The sequence below is a fragment of the Parasteatoda tepidariorum genome, chromosome 10 (assembly GCF_982258835.1).
Source record: "Parasteatoda tepidariorum strain Cologne lab strain chromosome 10, Ptep-v5.0, whole genome shotgun sequence".
NCBI classification, from domain to species: domain Eukaryota; kingdom Metazoa; phylum Arthropoda; class Arachnida; order Araneae; family Theridiidae; genus Parasteatoda; species Parasteatoda tepidariorum.
This window is the reverse complement of record NC_141764.1, coordinates 67,861,217-67,879,434: the sequence shown is the minus strand read 5'-3', so window position 1 is coordinate 67,879,434 and position 18,218 is coordinate 67,861,217. Positions and strand designations below refer to the sequence as shown.

The window sequence follows — 18,218 nt, the reverse complement described above, 5'->3', positions numbered from 1 at the left end:
AATTAAATTTTTTTTTATTCTAATAATATAATTTTTTATCTGATGTGTTTTATACTTTTATAATCATAAATGTTAGAGTTAACTAATAATTGCTGTAATGTGTCCGATTAGTTTTTCGACAACATTTTTCTATAAATATTAATAAGAAATTTTTTTAAATCATGTGTAAAAATTCAGAAAACTAGGCAAAAAAATATTATTATTATTATTAAAAAATAATTTTAAGTGACCAGTTTTAGGTAAAAATGAAACATTTTTTACATATATGCTAAACATTGTGAAAAAATTTTTATAGCCTAAAATATAAAATAATTTGAGAATTTATAATTAAAGATTTACTTATAAGACTATCGACTATGATTTGAATTATTATCTTAAAAGCAAGTATGAATCTAATACTCGATGCGAAGTAATCATCGCGGTTATCTTGCACTATTGAGTTAGAGATCAATGTAATTAAAAAGCAAGTTTTTAAAATGTCCACACTTGTCATAGTGAAAAAAACAAGCATAAAAATGAAATTCTACTTTTTTTTTCTTAGTCTGTAGTTCAAAATGTGCATTCTATAATCATAAACACACATGAAAAATTAAAGATAATTATGTTAAAAACAATATGGGATATCTGGTTTAAGGTGGTGCAAAATAAGAAAAATAATCTGATTTTGATACAAACGCATTTAAGGACTTAAAATCATTAGCCTATCCACTGATGTTATCACCTTGCACAAAAAAGCAATAACTTTGCAAATAAAGTAAAGATTTTTTTCTCGAAAGCTAAGAGTACAGGAATTTTAAATTTCAAATAAACTCAATTTCGAAAACTTTGCCCGAAATCCTGTTTTGTACTTATCAATACCTTAAAAATACGTATAATTATTTGCGTAATTATAAGTGATAAGGTAAATGATCAATAAAACGTTTTATAAATCAGTTCTTATAATTGCAGGAAAAATACGGTGCATTAATTTATCTATCAGGACAAGACGAAGTTAATAAATACGTGTAAATAAACGGAAGGACAATACATTTTACGTCTTACAATGATAAATCACATTATTAAAATAAATTATTATGCATTATTAAAATAAATAATTAAATAAGCGCAATAGATAAAAATTCACCTCATAAAATATCTATATTTCCGTTCTATTTATTCAAGTGAAAGGCGCAGTTACAATTAATGTGTTCAATAATTAAAGATTCAATTGGGTAAAAATATATTTAGTTACTTTATTTCTCTTTAACAGGCACTGAATTATAGTTATCTATCAATATCCATTGTTGCATATATCAATGTATGCTCGGTAAAAACTTAACAAGTTTCTAAACTTAACAAGTTGTTAAGTAACAACTTAATAAAGTTTATGTTAATTATGAAAAATTACAAAGAATTATTTAATTAACTACATGAGAATAATTGCATGCGTATTATTTATGCCTGTGTAATTCTTACGACACGTTTTATATTCGAAAGAATGCCAATTAATTTACCTTTACTTAATCTAAAAATTGTTTTTCGCTAATTTAACACTCAGTACGTCTAACAGATAAAAAATATGTTCGAAAATTTATTATTGTGTTTATTTTATTATGTTTTTAATGCGGAAGAGAATTTAAATTATTTGGATACTGCATGAATATATAGTTTATGAATGAAAGTTTAATTATATAAATGCACATATAAAATTAGATTAATGTATACTTATTTAGTTTATTTTTTAAATTACTTGTTTAATTTTTATGATATTAAAAGTATTTAAATAAAATGAAGTGAATTAAAAGCTGTTTCATAAAACCAAATTATGGAAATCGATATAACGGTATATTAAAATATAATTATATATTTCATAAATATATTTCTGTCATACATACCCCATGGTTGTTCGTTTGTGGCTGGAGCCGGAGCCCTTGCAGTTAAGCCCACGAAAATCCAAAAATTACATAATAAATAACACAAACACACTATATTTTTCTTTTCCATCACAATTCACAACGTTATAAAAAAATTCCAAACTTTAATTCCACAGTTGAATACTTGGCAATTTATTTAATCCTTTATTTAAAAAAAAATCCTTAAAATGAAAAACACATTTTACTATCTTGAACTTTAAATATCCTCGAACAAATTTTCAAAATATCTTATACTTTAATCAATATCATTGGAAACTTATCCACCAAAAGTAAGGAACCTTAACGCAGAAAATGTAAATTATTTTACGTGAGTATAGCTGTTTTATAATGGCGTCAGTCAGGAATGAAAATTTATCGTGCATTTCGAAAATCACCAATCACAACAAGGGAAAATCTTCACAAAAATAAATTATGAAAATTTGGAATAAATAAAATTGTGTATTAATTTTTTTTTTTTTTTTTTTTTTTTGTTTCTGACGGAGGCGCCTTTGAGCGCTTCCCGCTTAAATCACAGAAACGTAATAGATTCCGAAACGCGGAAATCGCGGTGTGTTCAGAATGCTTTGCTTTCCCGCTATGTTACAGACCTATCCGTAGCTACTTGCGGCAGGGGTGTATTGATTCTTCCTTTCTCACAGTTCTGCACTAGACCACCAGGGGGCCCTCCAGGACAGATACAATCTCGTGGGCAGTCAGTCATCTCTCTTAAGAAAGTTGTTGCATATATTTTCTATAATACAGAGCAAATTAAATTTTGAGGCTATATTTCTTTCCGTATTGTTTTGAATAATAATTTATAAAATTTTCAGAATTGAAACTGGAAATCATATTAAGTTAATGGAAATACATTATGTTAAGTTAATGGAAATATATAAATAGTAGAGTACTTACAGAGACTGGGTTTATTGGGAAATGTGTCATGTAAGGGAATATGGTATTAAGTTAAATGTTAAAATTCTTGCTTTCAAAGATCTTGTTTGTGTAATGTTTCTATTATTATGCTAAGCAAAATGTGTAGTTTTAATTGTATTTCTTGTTTATTTTTTTATGAAAATAATGCATAAATTATTAAAATAAAATAAAAAAAATAATAAACTATGCTTTTTAGACGAACTAAATTTTATTCTAAGACTTTTTGAAATGTTGGGAGCATCACTTTCGAAAGACGGAGAAGAGAGTTATTTCAAAAGGGAAATGATTTCGTTTTCACCTTCAGAAGGAAGAGAAATAAGGTAATTTTCTCCTAAATCTACTTGAAGAACGTGATTATTGAACTTTTTGTTTTCTTCTTATTCAGTTTTTTGCTTGTGCTTTATATCAGAGGATGGTGAAAATTTTTATTAGCAATATTTTAAACTTAGACTGTAATTCAAAGCAAATCTCCAGTTGAGTCACAAACAATTGAATGTTTGAAAGAGATGTAACACAGCCAATCAGGTGCAACACGCATGTGTGACGTTGTGTGCAGGTATTAATTTGATTAAAACGGATCCGAAAATTGATTCAGCCTGATAAAAAAAAATCCTTGAAGCTATAACGCTCACATGCATAAGCATCCACGTTATTAGACACTATGACTAATTGCAAGTACCTAATTGGCCGAGATTTTAATTGTCGAGGATCCATTTGATGATAAAAATTTCATACATCCCGTTTTAGCAGTGAGGAAAATGTCAGATCTTGTATTGACATCTAGCAAAGAGCTTCAGTTTAAGTGTAAGTGCTATATTGAGTCAAAAAAATGGTTAGAATTTAAATCGCATATAAATTGTGTAAGTGTTTAAAGCAAGTTAAATTTTGACCTTTAATGGCAGAAAATGGTTAAAACTTGCTTTGTTATCAAACAAAGAACGTCGTAGAGATTTGTATCCTTCAGCTAGTTGGAAAGTTGTCGGAGTTTTTATTGTAAGAATTGGATAATCACAAATATAAAAAAGAGACCTTAAAACGCAGTAATAAGTAATGTTCTATATTTAAACTTAAAATGGATGCACTACAAGCATTGAATATTTTTACCTTGCATTAAATATAGCTGACAGTTTACACTGTTTTCAATTGAGTCAAAACTTCATGAGCTTCCAATATATTTTAATTTGTTAAGTACTGATTTAACATAATAGATTCCTACGATGCCTTAAAATAACGATTGAAATTCGTACGATGCCTTCAAAAGTATTCTTAAAAAAGTTTTAATACTTGTTATTTGCATGTTATTCAATTAGTTTGCAACCTCACAGAATCAAAGTTATAATTTTTCCCATTAATGAAGACTATCAGCGTGTTCTAAAAATTCTTTTCTCGATAATAGAATCCTGTGGTTTTGAAACATTTTTACAGGTTTTTAAGACTTTGAAGCAGGCATTTTACACTTTAACAAGGAAACATTGTTTTACGTTTAAACTGTAAATTGGTCCTCTATCACATATAATCACTGTCATGAATATTTATTTAACTGTTACTAATTAAAGCTTAATAAACTATTACTTTAATGCTGATGTTAAAACCTAACCCCAAAATATTATTTTATGATTATTTTATAAATCACATATTTGTGTCCTTTCATAACTTTATTTTGACGGTTTCGTTTAATGTATGACAGATAAGTTAATATTAAATGAATGATAAGTCACTTTTTCGAGCTTTATTACAGAGAGTACTCATTTTTTCGGCTTTCAAAGAATCAGTGTCACATTTCATTTTATGTAGGTTGGAAAAACCAGACGTGTCTACTCTATTTTTTACATCTTAACATAGAATTTGTAACAAAGCATCAATATTTTAAGACAAAGATTTATTTTTGCTCGTAAAGTTTGACGTTATTTGAAAAAAAAACTTTGCTTATTCTTTTTATGAAAAAATAACTTATATTCTATCACATGAAGATCGGATTTTCTCATATTTTTGATTTTGTTCGAAAGACCAACATAAAATATAATAGTTAGCTGTTTATAACTATATTACATAAGATACGACAGGAACCTTTGTACTACAGGAACCTTTGTACTTTATGACGTTAGAATATGCAGGTAACCATCTGAAATTGGCTAAGAGCAAAATGTTCCGAAAAGAAATTGAAAAAAATAATCATGGAACAACGGATAAGGTTTTTTTTTCATAAAATCTTATAATTAATAATGTATTAATCGTAATTTTAAATAAAATAATTTTAACTATGCATTGTATCCCTTACACGCAAAAATAAATTAAATAATATAATAATCAATTAAATATTGAACTTCTGTTAAATAATTTTGACTTTAATTAAACAAATTTGTGAAAGTATTATCTTCTAAAATGTATGATATGTATATTTGAATATTAAACTATTCCCGTGTTTTTATGTACCAAATTAAAATTAATTTTTTTGAAAAATCATTGCTTGTTTTTTTCTTCATTCTAATTCTAATTGAAAATTTTCAAACGGATTAAAAATTAAATTGTGATTTTATATTTAAATAATCGAATACCTTAAATGAATAATTTACGCTACATAGGTAGGTTTGTCGTGTAATTTTGCATATAAAATAGTGAAACGAGAAGTAGTAACATGAATTACTGAAGCAAATTTTGAGAATAACCCCTTCAAGTGTGATAACCGATACTGACTTCTTTATTTAGTTTGCAGTTTTGAAGTTACTTGTCGTGTTTCTCTAACTATGTTAGAGGAAACTACACTATCTGACTACGACGCTACGTCCTCTCTGAAGAAACTTTTTTTCCTTATTTTTAATAAAACTCATAATAGAAACGGGAAAAAACAAAAAAAAATTATTTTCGCAAATAGATTAAATGTAATCTGATCTCGAAAACTAATTTTATTAAAATGAAATACTTTGCTCACCATTGAATATTTACTTGAAAAATGGGTGACAAACTTTCCAAAGTTAAGTAAAAAAGATTTATTTTGTGTCTTTTGGTGTGGGAAAAAAGGAAGCGAAAAGTACCTTGATAAAGTTTTGATTTTTGCATGGATCACTAAAGCAAATTTTGAGAAAAACTTCGCCAAGTGTGGTAACTTATTCCGACTTCTCTATTTTTTGGCCAATTTTGAAGCTGCTTGTCGTTTTTCTCTAACTTTGCTAGAGGAAATTGCACTACCTAGTTATGACGCTTAGCCTGCTCTTAAAAACTCTTCTTTTTTTTAAATAATCTTCCATTATACTAGAAACGGAAAAAAGTACTTAAGTTTGATCTTCGCAAATACATTGAATGTACTACTTTACGTTCCAAATTATAATGTTAAAAACTAATTGTATCAAAATAATTGACTTTTCTGGCAATCAAATAATTAGTTTCAGATACGTGGAAAGCCATCCGCAATTAATAAGGTTACATTTTAACAAATTACCTTCATTTCTGCTTATGTGTTACTTCTTGGGTAGATGGATATTTTCGTTTGTAAATGTGAGTATATTTTTTTTCACATGAGTTTATTATATGTATATGTCTCAAAATATAATTTTTAATTACTTTTTTTTAATTAAAAGACTGAATATGGTCTGCTTGAGATTCATATCACGCATCAAACTCAAAATTAAGCAGAAAGAGGCCAACTGGTTTGCAATCTCGCACATTGTTAATGTGAGTATTTTTATTACATAACTAATTGCTATATAAATATAACTAATAAAAAAAATTTTCTTTTAAAATTTTGTAAATTAATTTCCCTCTACTGAACTATTTAAAACCTCATATATCTTAATATTTCCCTCTTGTTCAAGAAAAATTAATATATTCTAAAGTTATTGTTTTTCATCACATAGTTAACAGTTATAATTGATGAACAAGCAGAACAAAAACATTAGTTGAATAAATATTAAGTTATACTGAGAGGAGTTTTGCGTTTTTATGCGGCTGACAACAAAATATACATTAAATGTAAAGCCTAATAACATCTACAAGTCATAACATGCATGTCCTTAAACATAAATATTAAATGCTACCCAAATATTCCATGTCCTAATATATTTCACTCCGAGCATAAACATCATAAATATAGCAACAGTGAAAATATTTAGGACACTTTGTCTCATCGCATAAATTTAAAACAGTTCCCCATTCTAGAGTTTTCCCAAACTCATCCTGAAATTCTCCAGAATCAACTAATTGATTCTGCTTAATTTTCAGTATGCAAAATTTCTGCTGCCGAACTTTGACTTTTAATGACCCTTCGACTAGGGACAGCACGTTCTCCCGTGCTCCCCTTCTGTTCTAAACTCTTAAAAGCCAAACAGGCAATAGTGCAAGGGTCAGTAAAACTGGCGACAAGGGACGAAACTTGAGAACAAGATCATTTAGCTTTTACGTTTTACCCCTAAATAAATAGGCTGAGTTTCTCAAGTTATAATGAGGGAAAAGCGTTTCGTTTTCGCTTTGGACAAATCTGCCTAGAATATCAGAAGTCGGCGGGTAAGAATGCATTCTTGCAGAGTTTTATTGTAAGTTCATGTTGCTAAGAATGACGGTCGCTCTCTCTTATCTTTGTAAATAAGACTAGTCATTAATTTAACCTGAAATAGTTCAAGCAGATAGACTGTGACAGTAATAAGCACTTTTAAGTTTAGCTATAATGACTGTAGTGTGAATATGTCAACTAAGCACATATTTAACCTTTTTCGCTTTGCTCATTTAGCAAGTTATTATTTTATACATTTTTTTAATTCTTTTATTTAAGTTAAAGTATTCATTTAAATCTCAGTTAAGTTTTTTTCTTTTTGCGGCTTTTATGGGATCTTTAACTTTGTATTTCTGTTGTATGTAATTCTTTATTCATTTGAAACTTGCAAGGTCAAAGATTCTGTAATAGAAGTTAATAACCACTTAATATTTTTCTTAATTATTATGTAATTATCATGATTCTCTGTAAATAAAAATCTGCATGCAAAGATATTATAATGAAAAGAAATTGTGTTTATGAGCGAAATTATCCTCCCTCCAAATTGACTTAAAGCAAAAATACTTCATTGTAAGACTTCATTTACAAAGAGTTTTTCAAGTATCACTAATTATCGTAAATAAAACAAAAACTCATACACGCTAATATGTGGAAATATGTGTGTGTACTTTATATCCTATATTTGGCACAGCGTTGACACTGCGTAGTTCAGCCGTTCAATCTATAAAATAAGCTTGAAGCCTTGAGTGGTCCAGGTTCAAATCCCGGCTTTGGATGGTTGATACGAACTCTGCTCCCGACTCGCACTGACCTAGGGCTTACGTAAAATATACATAGTGGTAGACGGATCATGGGATAGAATCCACTTGCCAACAAAAAAGTAGGAGGTTTTCGTGGGTTTTTTCTCTACGCCTTTGATCCATGTTCTTTCTTCCATTCTTTCTAAAGTTGGTTAGTTCCATTAGAAACTGCTTTACAAAGGCTAGTTTGTCTCAGTGCTCGATCCAGGAGTCATCTTGTTTTCTGGGTTTGGTTCCAAATTGTATGGCTACGGAGTTGAACATTGATTGTTCGTAAACTCAGAATTGGGTCTGCTGTTCAACACCGAATATATAAAACGAAGTAAAATTTGCTGTCTCATAAGCGCTCGGGAGGCATATTCAGTAAAAATATCAATCAATTCGTTGCGGGAGTGCTGGGAATCGTAATTTCTATCTTGGAAGATGATTAAACAATCGGCGTATATGCGCATCAAGGTGGTCTTTAATTTTATCGTGGCTGGAAATTCTTTCGTTGCTTTTGATGTAGAAAATTCCAGGAAAGGGTACCAGCTTAGGTGCTGTCCACGGCGTCTGACAAGCGTTCTTAATATTTTGCTATTAAAGGATAGAATCCTTAAAACAGAGCTAGATGCTTGGTTGTAGTGGGTTGATGTGATGTGTGTGGTTGTAAGTGTGGGAAGAGTTTCATGCAGATACTAAATATCAGTTTGATGAAAAGTTTTCATTTTTCTAAAAACTATCTGATCATTATATTTCTCCAAGCACTAGATAACGATAAAATATAAGCGTATTTAAATGAAACAGTTTAATTTTTAGTAAATTTGTATTGATAATTTTGGATACATTTTGTAACCCAGCTTTCCTAAAGAAGATGAAAGTGTTTTTATAGAATTTGGAAAAAAATAGTTTTAAATATTGAATAGCAAATTTATAAAGGAATAAAGATAATTGGGCTTAAATAATATAAAACTTGTTATATTTTTATCAAAAACTTACCTTTTTTTTCCACACAAGAAGTACTCAACGTAGATAAATTGAAATCCTTTAAAATGGATTATTTTTAGAAGTTTTACATTAATTATTTGTTTCCTACGAATAAAAATCTTTCCATTTTCTGAATTATCAACAGTTATGATTCAAATCTTTTTATTTTCTCACATTTTCTTTAATAAAAAAATTCTTTATTTACTCAAAATGTTCATTTTTTGGGGTAAAAAAGTTATTAAAATACCAGAAAAAGAATTACTTTTTTTTTACTTTAAAACATATTACTATTTTGTTTAAAAAGAAAGCCGTAACTTCCACAAAAAAATATATTTCACTGAAGCTAAAAAAAACTACTAGATGAGATTTGAGATTTGCTGTTGAAATTTGTTCTAAGTAAGTAATTAAAAAGTTGTTTACATTCTAATTTTTTGCCTTTAATTAAATAGTCCATTAAAAAATTAATGCTTCGTAACCAACTATAAACAAATTTAAAACAGATTTCCTCCATTAAGCATACTTATACATGTATTTAAGCAAAGTTAAAACTTTAATTTATCTCCTCAATGTTTCTTTTAATTTTTATTTGAAAATATGCCTAGTCTTCATTTTATTTACTGCTGCAAATACTAAATAAGTAGCAAACTAAAAAATTAAAAATTAGCATGTTGAAAGAGAAAACATTACTTTAGATGGTTTTTGTTTTCTTAAACTTTTGATGTTTTTCGGTCTGTAAATCGGATTGGATTAAATAAATGCACCTAAATACATTTACTGATATTAATATACATTAATTTGTATTTATTTAGATCATATTAATATAAATGAGAAAAATTATTATAAATATAGCTGAAAATATACCGAAATGTAGATTTCATTTTGACCCCACGCTAAAATTTTCAATGAAGCCACTTTAAACTTTTACATTGCCACATTTTTAGTTAAAGGAAGCAATAAGTTTATTTTACTTTAAACATTCTATAATCAAATTAATTTTTGAGTGTTTTGTAATATTTGAGTTCAACATTATTTTAAAATGCTTGACATCGATATAAATTCTAATTTAAAACTTGTGTTCTAGGGAATAAATATGAATTAAATTAATATTTAAATTATTAAGGAGAGATTCGTAATAATTTTTGTGTACTTTTAATATAAAACCTTGACATTTATTAAAAGTAAAATTAAAATGAAGCTTGTAATTCGCTTATAGAATAGAAAGATTCACTAAACATTTAATTATGTTTTAAATGTGAAAGGTAATGAATTTAAGTGAACATAAGAAAATTATATTTTTTAAAACATTAAAAAATAGTAACTATATTAAATATACAAACTACAATTGTTTTAAATTAAAATTAAATGAAAAAGTAAAAATATAAGGCCAAACAATTTTTTTGTTTAAGTATGGTTTTTAAATTAATAGTTTCTATTGCTACGCATTTATTTAAAAAATACGAAACTAAAAAGTAATTTTCTCCGAATAAATGGTTTTCCTGCCATATTCTAAAGAGTCGTGATAAAATTACTAAAAATTAACACATTTACCACAGATTATCAGATATTATAAAACCATAATTTATTTCGAATTTTACCAAATTTATTGCAAACTTCTTCCGTCCTTCCGCAAAAACTAATGAATGTTTTGGTGTTCCCATAGAGCCAGGAATACTGTAAACCAATAATATTCTGAAAGTTATGACCATACTTTTTTCTAAGTGAACTTTAAGTAGCGACGGTTTTTTTTATGAACAAAATTCAAGAAAGAAGAAGTGGAATGATTGACGAAGTGGAATTAATATTTGTTCTACTTCATTTGCAAAAAAATAAAGTTCCGATCACAAGTACGTCATCTTTAAGGACGTTTCCAAACAATTATAGTTGTATACTGCATGACATTTCCAGACAATCATAGCTGCATAATACTTCTGGACAAGCATAGTTGCATTCTACATAACGTTTGACAGGCACAGTTGCTGGCCCTTTATACATTACCTTTGTACAAAGACTGACAGAAAAATTACAAAAATGGAGAAATCCAACTAACGTGACAAAATTCGTCTGTTTAAAATGTATTTTTCCTTGGCTTTTTAATTCATACTTATAGGAATTTTAAGAAACATCATTCAAAATACTATAGTCGGCAAGTGAATAAGGGCAATGTGAAACATATAATACCTTAACAAAGCAATTTTTTATAATAATAAACCTGTTTTGATCCTAATGATGAAGGTGCACCAATATGATATTGAATAGCGTATGAGTTTTAAATAAATGTGTATCATATGTGGTGTTAAAACGTTGTTTTTACTGAAATTTGATTTGATTACAATGAATAACTTTCATTATTTTATAACATGAGCTTTTTCCCACCCATACTTTGTATTTATTCATACAGTACACTCTCGATTAACCGTGCGCGGATTATCCGGTTTGCGGATTATCCGTGCTCAATCCGGAATCACACAAAAAATATAAAGAGAAACATTTTCAAGATTAAAAAAATTTGATTCATGAAGTTATAACACTACCAAATTTTTGGAAAGCAATATTCGTTATTGGATTGCAGTATATGAAACAAATCGTCTACGTTATGGATGATATGGAAAATCGTCTACGTTATCACGATCGTGGAGAAAGATGATACCGCTTGATGAACAATCCTCTTCAGATGTTCAAGAAAAATATGATAACAGTATTCTCGAACAAGCAAAAGAAATCTAAGGTTTCGAAATTCTTGATGAAGAAAATTTAGAAGATTGGTTTCAAAGTGATGCATGTGAGCCTGGCTTTCAGTATGTGACTGATGAAGACATCGTTATGTTGTTAAATCAAATAGTGATGATAGTAACTGATGCCGAAGATGTAGTAAATGACTGAAATACAATTTCTCATTCTGCTGCTCTATGGAAACTTTATTAGATTATATGGGAGGATTTGATTACGGTGACATTACTGCGGTTCGTAAAATATGTGTATCAATATATGGCGAAGACGCATTACACATTTTTTAATAAAGAAAATTCCTAGTTTGATGTTATGCATGCAAATGTCAGTAATTTTTATATTTTTTGTACTGATATTGAATTTTTCTTTAATAAAAGGAGTTTTCGGATTATCCGTGTTTTTCGATTGTCCGTGTGATCTGTCCCGGTGATTAACCGGGATAATCGGGAGTGCACTGTATTTATAAATGTCGTATGTTTTCTTTCACAAGCAACAATTACGTGTGGATGTTTTTGCGTTGTTTCTATAGATTAGCATACATATTTTTAATTTTATCTTCCATGCAGCAGACTTTTATGGTACTATTTATCAACATTTTTTTTTGTCGTACAATTAGTTTAACCTAAATGACTCTTCAGAATATTCCATAAGAACTGAGTTAGATTTAGCCTGAAGAATTTTCATGCAAATAAACATGACATTGATTTTTACTGTATGAATGTCTTTGACAATACGAATCTCTAGCATTGCAGGCATTTTTGCAGCATTTTTACAACCAAACGGATTTAAGTATTTGGTTGTATTTATCACGTCATAACGTTGAATAAACTTTTAATGCTATTTAGTGAGAAAAATGTATAGAAACATCTGATTCAAGTGCTTCAAAATCCATAAATGAACTACCTTCTAAATTTAATTTCAATTGTTTAGTATGGTTCAAACAGCCTGTTGCAATTTCGCGTAACTTGCTGCACAGGTTTCGTTTCTTTTGTCAATGATTTTCTCAGTTTTACTATCGAAACAAAGAAGTTAAGAAATTTATTATTGGACTCATGAAAAGTTAAAATTGCTTCCATGGAAATGGAGGAATTGAGTAATTCAGATTTTACGATTTTAGAGTACGCATTCAAATTAAATCTTTAACCACAGAATCTCTTCTGCACTATAAAAAAAAAATTGGCGTATGGTTGTCCCTATTTTCGAAATTTTATTTGGAGTACATTTTTGAAAATTAAATTTTAAAGAAAATTAATTTTTGTTTCAAAGTGCATGTAGTTATATTTTTCGTAATTTTTTACTGCTATAGTGCATTAGAGTCATTTTACGGTTCCCGGGTAAAAACATTTCAAACAACAAAAAATTGTTATTTTGTCAATTTTATATAATTTTGGCACGACAACTATGGTTCTATACTTTAAAACGTATTTAATTTACCTCAGTACTAAACATGGTGGCATCAATACCCCAACAACTTTAACTGTGTAACTTTAAAACTGTTAGATTAGCTATTACTTAAATTTCAAATTTCTGAAAATAAGAAACTTTGCTTTAAAAAATATCCTGGTTGCTTTACATATAAACTTTAAATAATTCTCAGTGATGCATGAATTAAATATACTGTTTTATTTATGAAGGAATATTAAAATAATCATAGATATATAAAAATATTTATAATACTGAGATTTTGTTAGAGTAATCAGCTTTGTATTTAATGTAAATAAATCAATAATTAAACTAAATATGCCAAGGCAAGGAAGAAGCAATTGTAAATAAATAATAGCAGTATAATGGTAATTATATTATAAGAATCAACATTACATTTATAAAGAAATAAGTTAATATTTTGAGTAAATAAGAAAATTTAACAAATCAAAAATACTAATACTTTTTCTACATGTATTTTTAACAAGCTATTCAATTTTGCTCTGAATGGATTTCGTTTTGCTCACAAACTAATCATTATATAATCGAACAAAATGATCATGAATCATGAGGGAAATAAATAAATTTTTTCAGAAAAATCTTTTGTTCCCAACAAAGACATTTTAAGTAGGCGTGATATGATTTATTTTTTAATTTTAGTTACTAATAAAAATATTCCTGTAATAGTTATATAGAGAAATAAATACCGTAAAGAGAAATTTAATTAATAATTAATCAATAATAATAAAAAAGAAATTCACTAAATGCCAAACATCTTTTAACATTTTCAGATTTAAAAACAACATCAGAAGTGCATGATTTATTTTTAAACGCATTAGTTAAGACAAATTTTATTAAGTTCAAGTTTAATGTTAAAGTTTAGTAAAATGCTTTCCTTATTTTTTTTAATAAGAAATTTATGTACCTCCAGCTATTACAATAAATTTATGTGAGATAATTATTAATTTTAAAGGCAAAAGATGAACCATTTTCTGTCAAGTGTTATGAATAACTTATTTGATATAAATTACAAACAATATAAATTTCTAATTATTTTTAAACTAATAGATTAAATTTTCCCTTTAAAAATACTATAACGTATCCTAACACATTAGGTTCCTATTAAGGTCTTATCATCATTTTGATTTCTTTCAGTTGCATTATTTCTTCATTTAAATACAAGCGAGTTTATTATCAAACACTTAACTGCTCATCCATAATTAAATTGGCTAAGTACTGAATGTCAGTTAATTATTAATGAAAGGAATAAAATATTTTGTACGCATGACAAAATCTTTTCATATTCTTATATTTATTTTTCAAAGCATCATTATTAACTCAACCTCATGAAGAGTTATAAATTTATTCTTTAAAAAGATTACTTATCATGTAATGTTTTATACACAAGATAAAATATACGTTTTTTCAACATTACCATATATTTTACCATCAAGAAGCTTATATAATTCCTTTTAATGAGCCACTTATATAAAATACTGCCAAAAATCTGTCAAGCAGAAGTTTCTGTAGATACCAAAAGAAATATTTTTCGAAGAGATTATATGATATAATTAAAGGTATTTTTCTCAAAACAAATTCTTGTTATATAAAACAATATTTCACAGCAATGTCAAGTTAGCATTTTTTAATTCTGCTATTTGCGTTAAACTATAACTTTAAAAAAAATTTATTGTGCGTTCAAGTAATTTATTGCCATAAAGGTTATTTTTAATTGTTTTAATTGTAATATTGTTTAGAAAATTGCTATATGTGAAGAAATGAAATAACAGATTTAGCTGTGGTTCTAATTGTATTACATAACATTGAGCTAAAGACAATGAGCTAACATTGAGCTATTTTATTTTTAAAAAACATGGTAGTCTGTCCTGAAAATGCAATTTTATAGTAGTACCGATAGTTTTAATCAACTATAGTTTAAAATGCTTTATCATCCAAGATATGACTGTTCAAATTATTTTTTTGATTAATATAAATATAATATGTGGATATGACGCATGTATTTTTTATTTTAGTGTAACTTAAGCATTAGTTACGATACGAAATAGACAAATATGCTCCTTTTTGAAATTTCATTTAACCATTTATTCCATTTTACGTTTTTACGCCTGGAAAAAATTTCTAAATATCAAAAGATGAATTATTTGTATGGTTGACAAATTTCCTGAATATGGGCCTCAAATTTAAATCAAAACGGCATACATCAAACAATACTGTATTTATAAATTAAGGTATATTGTCAATCCATGTCTCTTCCTCGTGAACACATTTTATTCTTCTTTTTGTGAAGTCAAATTCAAGCAAAGTTGATCATGATTTGAGTACAGTTACGTATTTCTTCATATTATAAAATAATGCATGCAATATTGAGTGTTTTGTTTTCAAGCAAATGCAAAGAAAAATACCTCGAAGCTGAATAAATTCGGAGACAAATGTACAGAAAACTTATTTAACATACTAACAAAATGCATGAAAGATTTAGAAAAAGGGTGAGAAAATTAAATTCGAGTACCATAACAATAATAATAATAGTCAAGATGTAATTATTTATTAATTCATTAAATAACTCACGGAAAGTCATTAGTAATATAAATATCAACTTTTCTACTTAAGTCAGAAGTCTACAGAGTCAGAAATCAAGACCGTTTTTGTACGTTATCGCTAACCAAATGCTTTCTAAAAATCATCTTTTATTTTCTAATTAATTTTGATTCAAAAGCTACTTTTGTTTTAATGCACACTTCAAGTTTATCATTTAAAAAGTCTAATAAGCATAGTCGGTAATGCAACAAGATATGGAATATACCCAAGTTTATAGCGTCCAGTAATAAATTAACTACCAGATTAAGTATGGTTTTATTTGTTTACTTTCTTAATATTTTTATAGGAACATTCCTTTTTGGAAGAAAAAAATATTTAGCGATGATTTATTCGAAAAAAATACACCGAGATGCGTCATTTTTTTTTAAAAATTTTAAAACGCGCATCAAGCATGAAGAAATTAAATAATTATCTTTTTTTTTTAATTTCAGCTCTATTTTGTTGAAATCGAGGTCAACCAGTCGCATGCGCAAAAGCACGGAAGGTTATGAAATTATACAGTATTCAGTTTCACTGTAGGTTTTCACAAGGTTTTCTTTCCATTTTCTTAAATTTTCCTATGAATGTATTTCATGATTCTTCACATTGTGTTTTAATGCATAATCTTCCAAATCTATTATTTTATAGCTTTACTAGATACATTTAAAAAATTTCTATGTATTTAAAATAAAACAACTGTTAAACAATAAAATATTTTATGAATTATTGTAATGTGCACATTTTTAAACAAAAATTTAAATTTAGTTCAAAAAAGACGATATTAGATTCAAATTTCTTTTTCCAAAGTAAAATAAAAAATAAATCTTTCATTCATATACAGGAATTCATAGAAATGTATCACTATATTAACCGGAAGAAGTTTAAATAATGCAGAACAGTAGAACAATGCTATTTTCTCAGTAAAAAAAAAATCTTTCCATCAACTAGAAGTCCATAAAGATGAATGAAATGTTTCTTTACCACAGCTTAAAGCCAATACTTTTGCGATAAAAAGAGAAAGAAGTAACAAAACAAGTAGAAAAGTTCGAAGCAAAATTTAGTTTCTGTTGACCCGGAGTAGAACAAGATAAAATGAGTTTATTCTTTCATTTCTCGCACTCAGTGTTTCCCTACTTCAACACTGCTTGCCTTTTATAAGCGTCTTATCAATCAGAGAGTTTTCCAATACATCCCAGTAAAGATGCCAGAATTATTGGACAGCTGGCGTATTTCGCACTCGCCAAAGGGGTTGCAAAAATATTTACTGAAGCTAAAATGATTTATTTAGTTAGCTAAGTTAATCAATGATGTTAATCATACTAACTATCTGAACTACCTAATTATGAAAGTTAAGATATTTTTTTTAAGAATGATTAATTTTTATTTTGACTGATGTAGAGAAAGTCGATTTATTAGCATCAAATAAGTAAAAGAAAAATATACAAAATCGAAAAGAAGTATTCCAGGAATATAAAAAATGCCCTTAGTTTTGCACATCTTTATTCATTAATAAAAATGTTTAAGTAATTAACTGCCTATTCCTATTTATTTGAAAAACTAGCTTTTAAACACTTTATTAAACGTTGATATGTTAATATATTATCCAGTTTGCTTTTTTTTGCGTGAAAAAAATGAAATACGTATTTAATATAATTAATAATTTATGCAATAATTATAAATTGAAAAGGTAAAAAAATGGAAATATTAAGAAAATGATTTACTAACTTGTTTTTCATTGATGTAAAAAATTAAATGCAGGAAATTCAATCTTCATAGATGTAGGTTTCAACATTATATCTAAAGTAAATTAATACCTACATCATCACCATAGAATGAAATGTGGTGTAAAGAAATTATAGGAAAAAAATTTTTTGTTTCGTTTCTTGGGATGTAAATTAATTGGTTTCGTAAAAACTCAAACATAATTATTTGATTGAAATTAATATATTTAATTGAATTATCACTTTTTCATTCAATTATTAAGTAATGTATGCATTTATTATGGAAATATTTTTAATTCTAATGTTGTTGAGGAAGGAAAAAGACTCATGGTAAACTGTTTAGAACAATTAAATTTTTATTAAACTTAAAATGTGAATAAAAGCTTAAAAATGGTTGGCGAGCTTTTTTCTTAACAAGCTTTCTAGAAATTTTGCACTTTGAAGAAAAAGGACATATCACTAAATGCATGTTTAAGAAAATGAACATCGATGCTCGACCTGAAATTTCACAGCTAAATGCAGAATTTCAAATCTACTTTTCTTTAATATTTTGAACACTTAACATTATCAGTACGGTGCTAACTTCGGAACTTTAGGGTCAGTCTGTGGGGTATATAATAGGTGTAACTTTTCAGATGTATTCAGAAAACTGAACGATTAATAGGGTTTTTTTAAA

General features: G+C 27.4%; 1 protein-coding gene across 2 annotated transcripts in view; it reads right to left on the bottom strand.

The window, feature by feature from the left end:
- Positions 1 to 18,218, bottom strand: part of LOC107454903 (protein turtle) — a 973,849-nt gene that overhangs the window by 239,360 nt on the left and 716,271 nt on the right. Inside the window, exon 1 of one of the 2 annotated variants that reach the window (XM_043039893.3) lies at positions 1,875 to 2,555. The exons of the other annotated variant lie outside the window; for it this stretch is intronic. Within the exon in view, the coding sequence (XP_042895827.1) occupies positions 1,875 to 1,983 (109 nt within the window). The 5' untranslated portion in view covers positions 1,984 to 2,555. Of the gene's footprint in view, positions 1 to 1,874; positions 2,556 to 18,218 lie in introns of those variants that run through there. 2 annotated transcript variants of the gene reach the window in all.